The 12,856-nt window shown below is 29.2% G+C and overlaps 1 protein-coding gene across 1 annotated transcript; it reads left to right on the forward strand.

The window, feature by feature from the left end:
- Positions 1–6,920: 6,920 nt before the first annotated feature.
- LOC120074993 (GRAS family protein RAM1-like) lies at positions 6,921–9,866 on the forward strand. Its single transcript, XM_039028122.1, has 2 exons — positions 6,921–7,805; positions 8,754–9,866. Exons 1-2 carry the CDS (start codon positions 6,921–6,923, stop codon positions 9,864–9,866), a joined length of 1,998 nt encoding a protein of 665 aa, XP_038884050.1.
- Positions 9,867–12,856: the final 2,990 nt, after the last annotated feature.

Here is a 12,856-nt window from a genome sequence, read left to right on the forward strand (position 1 = left end):
ATGCACTTTTGTTTGTTTTATAAACTGAAGTTAGGAATAAGCATACAACTTTGAACTTTACCATTTTTTTTTCAAATTTGTTTGGTTATTGAAAAATGAGGACTTGTAGAGGGTCACAACAACAATATATTTAACCTAATTTAAAACAAAAAACAGCGTTTAGAAATGTAAATGTGGTTGAATCACCACTAAATTAAAAAAAATGTTTTAGTTCAACTACACATGAAAGTGGATATTCGGACTTCTAACATTTTAACTAGTTGGCTAAACTCAGAAACTTAAGTTGACGTAGGTAGCAATAAATTTAACATGTTGAAAATTTGTGAAAACTACCTAACAAGCGTAATAGATATTAATGGACGAGGAAATAATATTATAAAAATAATATATCATGTTAAATCTCTTTTAAAAGTTTAAGAATTTTGGTAAATTGAAGTGCTTAAAATCACTTGTGGGGTTGAAAATTAAATTTGTAGAATCCCACCAACCTTAACAAAATTTGAAGAAATGTAAAGGATGTACAAGTGGGAAGAAAAAGATAGGAAAAGAAGGAAAAATAAATTGATTAGTTGTTAAAGCAAAAAGAAAAGATGAATTTAGGGTTATGAGATATATGAATATTTTCTTTTAGTAGAGGATCAAATATCTAATTTTTAAAGAAAAAAGTTATGTCAATTATTATCAAACTAAGTTCACTTTATCAAGATATATATAAAAAAATTATGTCAATTAATATCAAAGTAAGTTCACTTTGTCGAGATATAAAAATTATGATGAATAATGAGATTAATTATGAGATATATATTTAGGATGAAGACGATTATTGTTGAAATTAAGGTTGGAATTAGCTTTGAAAATAGTGATATATTTGGTGAGAGAGAGAAATATAATGATTAAATGAAATTAGGAGAATTTAATTGGCCGACTAAGAATGAAAAGAGCAAAAAAATAAGGACAAACACTGAATTCCTTTGGCAAATCCAAGGAATAGACGGCGCCACCCACGCTATTACCCGACGATTTTGCCTATGTTTTCTTTTCGTCCTTTTTCTTTTCTTTCTTACAATTCTATATTACAACATTTTTCTTTTTTATTTTTTTCGACAAATAAAACCGTCACGTGAAACCCTAAATATATCGGTAAAGATTATACTACACAATTAAATGTTATAATCTTTTAATTTATTGAGAATTTTTTTTAATTTCCTATTTAAATGAAGAAAATGAACATCTCTAATGCATGTTCGTGCTATTCGTAGGAATACTAAAATAGTGTTTTAACTATATTAACTGTTTTTGTATTTGTTGGGAGTGAGAGTTAAATATTTAAGATTGTGTATATGAATAAAGTAATTAGTTGGCAATGGTGCAGCTGTAGGAAAGTGGAGAAAATATATATATTAAACTTCTATTATTGTGGAGTTTACAATCTTTGAATTATGGGAATGCTGGATGGATTATGGGCTGTATAATTATGTTTTTCAATAATTACATTATAATGATTTTGTAAAAACTAAAGTCTTATTTTGATAATGACAAAGGTTACACACACTAGTTTAAGATTTTGTGGATTAAAGCAAATTAGGAATGATGAAGTTTACTGGACCTTTATTTCATCATAATGGTTATTGAATTTTGTATCAAATTTCATTTTGGTCTTCTTTCTGAAACTATCTTTATTAATTTTATTATTATTATTATTTGGCAGTGATTTTTTTTTTTCCATTTAACAAAAAAGTATGCCATTTCAAAAGCAAGCTTTTAAGGAGAAGATGAACTTGCCTAATATTGTGTTATCATGTTCTATGTATAGTGGAGTTAAATCTAGGATTTCCTCAATCCCTTCACAAATAGAAATCTCGTACTGACCGGTTGGGGTAGGCTGATCTCGACCTTTTAACTTGAAGATTGAGGTCTGCTTTTTTGGCCAAATGGTCCACTTGGCTCCAAACATGAGCTTGCAAAGAGCAGGCCCACAAGGGGGGCAAACTTGATGGCACCTTGACGACCTAAACCTTCGAGGTTGAGGTGGGTCTTTTGGGTTGGTTGCTTCGATAATCTCATATACTTTTCAATTATTCTTCTTAGCATATTTCCTACTTGTCTTAGTCCATCTTGGGATGAGGCAACCTTAATTTACTAGCTTTATTCTCAAACTTTGATTTCCTCCTTGATTTTTCTCGCATGTGTCCAAAATTACCTGTACATGCAATATAAGGACTAAAAGTCATCTTCAATTTAAAATTAAAAGACTAAAAATAAAATATTTGGAAGTATAATACTTGATGTATAAGTGTGTAGGGAATATGCCTCTAGATATATAACTTTGTATCTCCTAAGACTAATGTATGTATGTATATATATATATAAATTTATTGAATTTAAGAAATACATATTTGATAGGTAATCTGCTGTTTTCGAATATGTGATCAAAACAATTTTGAAAATAATATATTTATGTTTTAATGTATCCAGATTTTGAATTTGAAAATTTAAAACGCAGTATTAAATTAAAAAAGATGAAAACGTCATCGAATATAGTATTTTATAGTGCAACTCCACTTTTTTAATAAGATAGTAAAGGTAGAAGGATGAGTAGTCGCATCTAAATATCTTAACTAACCTTGGGGTATATATGGGTTAGCTTGAGTTAGATTGATGATGTTTTTTTGGACCAATTAAAAAATTCGGGTTGATTGGATTGACAACCCAAAAAATCCGAACAAAATCTCCAACCCGACCTTTAAAATTTGGGTTGGATTGTTGAGTTATAACCTTTTTTTATTAATTTAAATAACATAAAATTATCTACAACACAGGCTAATAACTAAAATCTCATACAATTCAAATGTTAAAATCAAATATCTAGGATATTTATTACAAATTTTAAACAAATACAAATATCATAACAATTTTAAAAGAAAAATATCATAGATTCATAAACGTAGTCAAATTTTAAACATATATAAATATATATAATTTGGGTTGGGTTGGATCCATCAGAATTTTTACTTAGCCAACCTGAGATCCAACTCAGCCCAACAAAAATAGAAAAAGTGTAACACAACATAAATTATATAAAACTTAATAATAATTATACAATTTTAACATAAAATATATCCTAAATTATTTGATAGTAATTTTTATTAGACCTAATATTTAATGGCTACCTACAACTAGTTTTAAGGTTTAAAAATATATTATCAAACACATTTTGAACAATTGTTTAAATTGGAGTCCAGTTTTTGATTTTGGTACTGAACACATATAACATGAGATATAACTCTGTTTTTGAATCAATTATTTTTAAGAGTTGTTTTCAAATATAAGTAAATGAACCAAAAATTTACAAATAATAGTAAAATATCACAATCTATACCACAATAGATGTGAATTCAAACAGACTTTTAATTTCGATGAAAGGCTATATTTATATGTATTCTATATACGTGCTTCCGTTGGCTATGATATATTGTACGGATAATATACAAAATAGATATATATTGACAAAAGGATACAATAATACAAATATAAAAATACTTTGATATCTCAATTACTTTCTAATTCATTGTATCTTATGAAAAATATCAGTATTTAATAACTTCAAATATTAAGATAAAGTATCCCAATAGGAGGCAAACACATTACGTTTGATTAAGAACCTTTTTATCTCGACGAGCGATTCATTACTTCATAGATTAAGGTCCATTTAGATTGATTTCAGAAAAAAGATATTTTTTAAAAAAATTCATTTTATTTAAATAATTTTAATAAAAATTAATTAAAATACATTTAAAAATTATTTTAAGTAGTTGTCAAACACTTAGATTTATTCCAAAATGACTTAGTTTTTAAATTAAACACTTGAAAATATATTTCAAACACATCCTAAAACAAGTTAAGAATATTAGGATAATATTGAGAAGCTTTTTAAGATATAGTTCTGTTGCACTAAACATATATCATATCTTGGAAATTAATATTGAGAAAATGTTTAGAAAAATGAAATCAAAATATATTGCAGAAGCAATAATCAAAATCTGTTAAGCTACATGAAAATAAAAAATGAGATGGTAAAATTCAATAGATAAATAAACTTTTAACTAAAGTAAAACAAAAATTCCGGTCTAGAATAAAAATGTGGTACATTCTCATGGAATTATATAGAAAGAATAATTAAATTTATTCAGATCTAACACATTTAAAAAAAACAAAAAACAATAAAAGTTACATAAATTATTATTTTTATTATTTTTTATAATGCGGATGACTAAAATATTTAGATGTTTAAAATTATAGATATTTAATATCCTTAAATAATTATGGATAATCGATAGAATAATTAAATTTATTTTGATCTAACACATTTAAAAACCAAAAACAATAAAAATAACATTAAGGAGTTGTTTATTTGTTTTTTTAATGTAGAAGATTGAAATTTTTAAATGTCTAGAATTATAGATATTTAATATCCTTAGATAATTATGGATAATCGATATCTGAAAATATTTGGATAATTGTGTTTGTTTGGTAGAATTCTAGAAAATGTAATAAATTTACGTAATATTCCAAAAATGCCTTTATAATTATTCATTAATTTATAAGTAATTTAATATAATTTAAATGTATACATATTTGTTTTTATTAATTTGAATTTCTTTTTAAATTTATATTGTTTTATTATTTTCTTTGTTATTTTTTTCATTGAAATAATATATATTAATTTAGGATTTTTTATAAAATATATTTGAATTTCAATATATTTAAAAAAATATAGGGAAAAAACATGACCAAAGAGACTGAACTACACAGTATTTATTTTAATTAAAGGAGAGTGATATATATATAGATAGATATAAAAGAAAAGTTGAAAGAGTAAAAAGATGATATCTTCAACATGAATATCCTCCCGAGATGCTCTTTGAAAGGGTATCTTAGAATGCCTTAAAATCTCCAAAGATCCAGATATCTTATATTATTGCAAAACAAAGGTGGTAATTTAGATGTCCATTCTACGAAAATTTTGAATTCTCACAAAATAAATTACTTCTAATGTAAATGTTTAAAGTAAAATTTTGAACAGTTAAATCCTAACTTTCAACACATGAAACTGAAATGGAACCTAAGATTTTTTCTTTTCTTTTCTTTTGAATTTTGAGTATTTACGTTGTTTAAAACCTCACAAACTAAATGTTAGAGGATGAGAGAAGGTGCCCTATAAAATTAGTCAAGGTCCATACACTTAGAGTAGAAACAAAATGTAACACTTTTGTTTGATTTTATATTCAAGTAAATGGAAATGTTATAAATATATATCTCAATTGAATCCCACACTATCTAATTCAAAATTCTTAGGATTGTGCTGTGATTTTAAAAGTAATTAGAAAAATTGTTCCTTTTCAAAAAAAAAAAAAAAAAAAAAAGGAAAATTGTTTGTATTAGTAAGTTTTTTTTTTCCATACAATAGATTTTTTTCATAAAAAAATTGCTGACATTAGCGAAAAAAAGTGTTTAATCACTCTCTTTGATTTTTCCTTCATCATTGACTAACGATAATTTAAATGATAGTACTCATTAAATTATAAATAACAAGTTAGTATAAATTGTTAGAAAATGCATTAAACTTTAAAAAGAAAAAACCAAATTTACATGTTCTTTTTGTTAGATATTTCCTTGGTCCTATAAATAAAATCATATCATCAAATATGTATTTTATGTACAATGGCCTTTTAAGATTATTCCATGATTACAATATGATAATTAACGTATAAAATTAATCATTGTTACACTTCTTTGATTAAATTAAACATGAACATTTAAGGTATATATGTACATGTTCATGCTAATTCTCAAAAGAAGTATTTTTTTTTTTTTTTTTTTTTTTTTTTGTATATACACTCATTGACTTCTCTTTCATCAAATTATGATGTTGAACTAATTAAGGTATATGTTATGGACTAAGAAGTTAGCTTAAGGCAAGATTGCAAGTATTTTTGGAATAGTTAAAATTGATTTTCTTATTTTCAAAATCACTCGTAAACATATTTTTATTAATCATTCAAAACCAATTTTGATGATATCAACACAGTATTTTAAAGTATAAAATTAAATATTAAATAAAATTTGATGATTAAAAGTGTAATTTTGGAGTGAGCTTCAACATGACAAAAGTGATTTTAACAATTTTAAATTCACTCTCAAACATATCATTAAAAAGGTCAGAATCTTCCTTGAATGTTTTTGAGAAAATTATTTGTCTAAGTTAGTTATTTTTTTTTTTTGGGTAATACTAATATTTGGATGCATCTCGAATAGCACCCATTTTTATGCATCACGTTCTCATCATTCACATTAAAAAAAATCATTAAAAGATTTTAAAAAAGAAATAAGAAGAATTTGTTAAATGTCAAATTATGATTGGACAATTTAGTGGGATACACAAAGATAGGTGATATCTGAGATACACTTAAGTATTTTTTTTTTCTTTTATGAACATTGGTGGAAAAAAATTATTGGTCCCATCAGCCGGCCCCAAGTTTGGGGGATGATGGAAATTTGGGACTCTCCCCACTCCTACACACAGACTTTTGAACTCTGTTAAGGGGCAGTTAAAACAGTTAGCCCAAAAAGAAGACAACATTTCTCTAGGAAACAGCTAAACAATATAATCTAGGCAGGTATAATTTTGATTACGAGACCATATAATAACTCTAATTTTAAATTCCTCTACTAACTGACAAAAATCCCATCCCCATAAAAACAACCAAACTTCCTTCTTTCCAAAAGTTCTTTCTTTTTATATCAAAATTCCCTCTTTTAATTAACTTGTAAGTTTCTCATAAAAAAGAAAAAGAAAAAGTTGTTTTTATCTTCTGGGTTGTTTGAGAATTTCATTAGAGAAGCAAAAAAGGAAATCAAAGATGATGAATTCTCTGTGTGGAAGCATTGGGTCCAACAAGAGTACTACCGATCAAAGCAGCAGCAAACAACAGCTTCCTCAACCTACTTCCTCTAACGAATCTGTTTCAGCAAAAATCGAGCAAACCGGCCTCATGCCGCCTAGCCTCGACTTCCCGGCTCCAAAATTCGAAATTGATGGCGATGTCGAGATTCAGTCGCCTGACAACTCGGTATGGGATTCGTTGTTTGCAGACCAACTCGATTGCGATTTCATGATCTCGTCCCCTGCTCGGAGCTTACCGTCGCCTCAAAACTTGAATTTCAGCTATTATAACTACAACTATGGGCAATCAATAATGATGCAATGTTCTCCACCAAGGAATTGCTCTCAAGTTGGAGCTTCAAGTAGTGTTCAAAAAGGAAAAGGACTTAGCCCACTTCACAAAGTCTTTAATTCTCCAAGCAATCAATATATGCAAGCAATAGAGGGAAATTCTTCTTCTTCAATCCCAACCATTGGAGAATTATTGGAAAATTATCAAGAAGAAGGATTTGAAACATATCAAAACATGCCCAAGATTTCAAGTGGTATTGGAGAATCATTGCAATATTATGATATATCAACTTCTTCTCTTCCACCTATTATTTTTGAGGATTTGGCTCTTCCAAACTCTTCAAATATTATTTGTGGCTCAAACCAAGAATCATCAACAGTTGAGAGGGAATTCTATAATCATATTGGCTCTAATATTACAACTACCTCATTGCCACAACAACAACAAGATGATCAAGATCAACAAGGAAATCCGCCACACCTTCCGCCAAGATTGACGCCACTGCCGAAGCAGCCGCAAAGTCAGCTCAACCATAGCTTGATGGCACCTCTTCCTGTTGGATCTGAGCAGGTAATTATTAATCAAACATTTTCTGTTTACTATTAATTTGAAGATCAAGTTCAATTCTACCAAATACTTTATCTTACAACTTTTGATTTTATCCATTTAAACACTAATTAAACTTGAAAGATTTACATACTTTAGCGTAATAAAGTTTTCAAAGTCCAATAACTGACTTAAAGCATCTAACATCATTAGCAAATCTATCCTTGCGAAGAAAGTCTCAGCTTCAACTCGGTGGAATAAGAATCATTGATTCCCGGAGCTGTCTATTTCCTGGGACTTTGTGGAGCAAGTTCAACCATAAGGCACTGCATCAAGCAACTCTAGGTTGTATAGCCTTGTGGTGTAACTATAACTTGTCACAAATGATCTTTGGGAGAATGAAAAGTTAGTCCTATTCGATAAACATTTTAGGCCTAACTATTTGGTTTTTTTTTTTTTTTTTTTTCCTTTTTCTTTTATTTATTTAAATTAGGCCTTTAAACCCTCTTCTGTCTATTGCTTTCTATGTCTCGTTGTTTACTTTTAAAAAATATTTTAAAAATCAAAATCAAATTTTAAAAACTAAAAAAAGTAAGTAGTTCTCAAAAACAAGTTTTTTATTTTGGAAATTAGCTAAGACATCAAATGTACTTAGGTAGGGAATATGAAAACCATGAATAAGAAATTATAAGAAAACAAACATAATTTTTAAAAACAAAAAACCGAATAGTTACTTAACAGGACTTTAGATTTTTTAGTTTTTGAAAAAAACTTGAAGACACCACTTCCAACCATATGTTTCTATTGTGAAATATTTTTTATGGAGTGTGAAAACTATAATAAGATATAATTAGGAGAAAACAAACACAAATTTAAAAAACGAAATTGTTATCCAAAGTTGATGATTGATTTTAAAGAGGTCAGATAATTTAAATTGTTGGTGTGTGGTTTCCATTCTTGAAAACTTTATAGGAACAAGATAGTGGACTTCAACTGGTGCACCTCCTTCTTGCATGTGCAGAAGCAGTGGCAAAAGAAGATTACATGTTAGCAAGAAGATATCTTCATCATCTCAACAGAGTTGTAACTCCAATTGGTGATTCCATGCAAAGAGTTGCTTCTTGTTTCACTGAAGCCTTAACTGCTCGTCTTGCTGCAACTCTCACTACCTCAAAACCCTCTTCTTCAATCCCTCCATTCCCTCAAAACTCCCTTGAAATCCTCAAGATTTATCAAATCGTTTATCAAGCTTGCCCTTATGTCAAATTTGCTCATTTCACCGCTAATCAAGCCATCTTTGAAGCTTTTGAAGCTGAAGAACGTGTCCATGTCATTGACCTTGATATTCTCCAAGGCTATCAATGGCCAGCCTTCATGCAAGCCCTAGCAGCTCGCCCCGGAGGCTCCCCGTTCCTCCGAATCACCGGTGTTGGCCCTGCCATCGACGCCGTACGAGAAACCGGCCGTTGCTTAACCGAGCTTGCTCATTCTCTCGACGTCCCTTTTGAATTCCATGCAATTGGAGAACAACTTGAAGCCTTAAAGCCAAACATGTTCAACCGTCGTGTCGGTGAGGCTCTAGCAGTTAATGCCGTGAACCGTCTCCACCGTGTCCCCGGGAAGAGTCTTGGGAATTTACTTGGAATGATCCGAGATCAGGCTCCAAATATCGTAACCCTAGTTGAACAAGAAGCAAGCCATAACGGACCGTACTTCTTGGGGAGGTTCCTCGAAGCTTTACACTATTACTCCGCTATTTTCGACTCACTCGATGCAACATTTCCACCGGACTCGGCACAGCGGGCGAAGGTTGAGCAGTATATATTTGCACCGGAGATAAGAAACATCGTTGCTTGTGAAGGACCGGAGCGAATCGAACGACATGAGAGGCTCGAGAAATGGAGGAAATTAATGGAAGCAAAGGGTTTTAAAGGAGTGGCATTGAGTAGTAATGCAGTGACACAGTCAAAAATATTGCTTGGTTTGTATTCATGTGATGGATATAGGTTGACTGAGGACAAAGGATGCTTGTTGTTGGGGTGGCAAGATAGAGCTCTTATTGCAGCTTCTGCATGGAGATGCTGAGGAGGATATTTTTATTCTTTTTATTAAATAATAATAATTGTGATTTGTTTTTTTGGTTTATTTTAATCATGAATTTGTTGTTATAGTTTCTATCTATCTATATATGTTTAATTATTACTTACAAAGAATGTACAAGAACAAGAAAAATAGTGTTAAAAACTAGAACAATCTTATACCATATAGGTCATGGAAAGGGAGATCTCTTGGATTAATTATATAGATTTGTTCCTTGTGATATTACAGGCTATATTATGAGTTTTTTTTCTTTTTTGGTTGAATATAAACTAGTGAATTGCTAGTTTTGATAAATTATAGAAGTTGAGGCTAATTTTAAAAGAAAAATGTACAGAAAGGTCTAAAGTTGATAAGTAAATGGGCTTAAGATATAGATGGGCCTACCATATATGAAGTGCTTTCTTTTTTCCTTTTTTCCTCTTCCTCTAGATAATTGTGGAATAATTAATCAAATCTTTAAACTTGAAATTGATAGTACAAATTCAATGTCCATTAAAGTATATTCATATGGATTCTTCCTCATTTATCTAATTGGAATGCATGGGCGCCGTTTTTCCCTTTATCAATAAAAGATACTTAGGTTGCATCATAAATTGGCATTCATTTTACTCCATTGTCCAACCACAATTTACTTTATGATAAACTTTTTTCTTTTTAAAATAATATTTTTGAGTTTCTTTATAATGCAATTGGAGTGAGCCCAAAATACACCAAATACTGCTCAGATAACATTCTCTAACATTGTTCGAACCATAAATAGGAGAATTGTTGATTATATGTTCATTGTGGGTGGTTTTGTTGTTAGTTGAAAAGCAACCTTACAACCTACTGTTACTTTGTCTACTACTGAAACAAAGTATATGACCTTGACATAAATTGCTAAAAGGAGAATATAGTTGAGAGGGCTAGTTGATGATCTTGGTTTACATCATGATTAAGGTCTTGTATTTTGTGATAGCTTGAGTGCAATATGTCTAGCCAAGGGTCAAGTTCATCATGAGGGGACTAAGCACATAAGCATAAGATATCATTTCCCGAGAAGTGAGCATAGGGTTAAGGTGATGAAAATTAGTACTGCCGATATGCTTACCAAGCTAGCTCCACATGGCAAGTTTCAACATTGTGTGGACTTGCTATTTTGAATTGTTGATGGTTCCTTTATGGAAAGTTTTGAGGCATGAGGAAAAAGTCGGGGTGTACGTTTGACAATGTTTTATGTTGCATTTAGTACATATGTTATTTGTGAGAAAATTTAAGTCAAGGTGGACATTTGTTGGAATGTCTTAAATATATTATTTGGCACTTCAAATGACCAAGTACATGGGTCTTGCCTTGAAACCTAAGTTGAATTTGTATTTGGGTATATTTATATTATTTACAATTTTGATCATAGGGTTTAGAAAAGTGTGTCATATAAACTCTTTAATCCTAGATGTATCGTCTTTCTGTATTCTAAATTATTCTTTGATAATAAAATGTTCTTCCTCTATCTATTGGTGTAGCTAACACCCTGTTAAGGAACCACATAAATAGATGTATAACTTTTTTTAATCGATTTACGTTTTTTATTTTATTTATTAATTATTGAACATGGAGGTATAAAAGTAGCTAGTAAGAAATACACAAAATCCAAGGGTAATTACACATAATTTCAAGTGAATATATAAAGATATAAAATGATCAGAATCAACAAGGAGATTTTCTCTTTAAAAAAAAAAGGAGAAAAAACAGGAGATGAAGAAAAGAAATGATATGTTACACTTCAAGTAAATTGACTTGAAAACCCTCTAAGATTGTTAGGATCCCAATAAATTAAATTCCACTTTGTATTTCTGGATAACTAAAGCTGAAAAGGGAGCAATAGCAAAAAGATGAAGAAAAAAAAATGATATGTTACATCACACTGCATAGACAAAAAGAAATTCCAGTAATAATGTCCTCATTTAAAATTTATTAGTATCACTATTTTATTTGATTTATAGATCAGTAAAAATAATTAATGTAAGAGTCCAATTATTATATTTTGCTTGTGATATGCAGATCTTCTTATCCTAATCATATGATAGACACAATTGTTAATCTAAATTCTTTTATTAGATCATAGTGTTGAAATTAATGTCTTGAACATGTTATGGGACACTTTGAATGATCATGCATAGAGAGTTTGGTAGAACTCAAGAATAACACATTATATGTTATTTATGATTTTGGATGTAGGGTTTTAGAAGGATTATATATTTTGTATTATCTAATATTCTCCTCTAATGATAGAATTGCTCTATCAGTCCTTTGCTAACACGCTAACACAGTATTAATGAATCACATAAATCTCTCGATTTTTTGTTCTTATTCTTTACTTGTCAATTTCGTGTATACCATAACATATTAGTTAATTTTAATAGATCACATTTTACCTAGGATCAAACATTAATACACAACGAATATAGTCAAAAGTTCATACAACCTAATCAAATGTAATTAAAAACAAATAATAATGAGTAGAAATGGAATATGAAATGATGTATTGTTATATATATTGAGGTAAAAATGGAAAGAGATGCCATGTTTGGTGCAATACAAGGCAATGAAAGGCTGCGTGCCTCCCTCGGGCCTCGACCTTAAAGTTTAACTGCACTATTTAAAAAAAAGAAAAGAAAAGAAAAAGAAAAAGAAAAATCACTTTTTTTTTTTTTTTTTTAATTTCATTTTTCTTACAACACAATATAGATAAAGATTTGAACTTTAATTTATGACTTCTTAAAAGGGGTAGAAATATTTTAATTAACTACTAAATTATGCTTAACTTCATGACTTTGGTCTATGAAATAATTCATTTAAGTAAAATTTGTTATTGCACTTATGTTGTATGCTCATATTTTCATAGAAAAAAATATATTTTTAGTCCCTAAATTTTGGACCTAGTTTCTTTTGATTCATAAGTTTCAAAATATTACATATTTAATCCTTAAGTTTTG

This window comes from Benincasa hispida, chromosome 4 (genome assembly GCF_009727055.1).
Source record: "Benincasa hispida cultivar B227 chromosome 4, ASM972705v1, whole genome shotgun sequence".
In the NCBI taxonomy this organism is placed as follows: Eukaryota; Viridiplantae; Streptophyta; class Magnoliopsida; order Cucurbitales; family Cucurbitaceae; genus Benincasa; species Benincasa hispida.

Excerpts from the sequence above, each read along its gene's own strand:
- LOC120074993 (XM_039028122.1), top strand. The coding sequence starts at position 6,921 with ATGATGAATTCTCTGTGTGGAAGCATTGGGTCCAACAAGAGTACTACC. Across the intron at positions 7,806-8,753 it reads TTCCTGTTGGATCTGAGCAG|GAACAAGATAGTGGACTTCA; the intron begins GTAATTATTAAT and ends AAAACTTTATAG.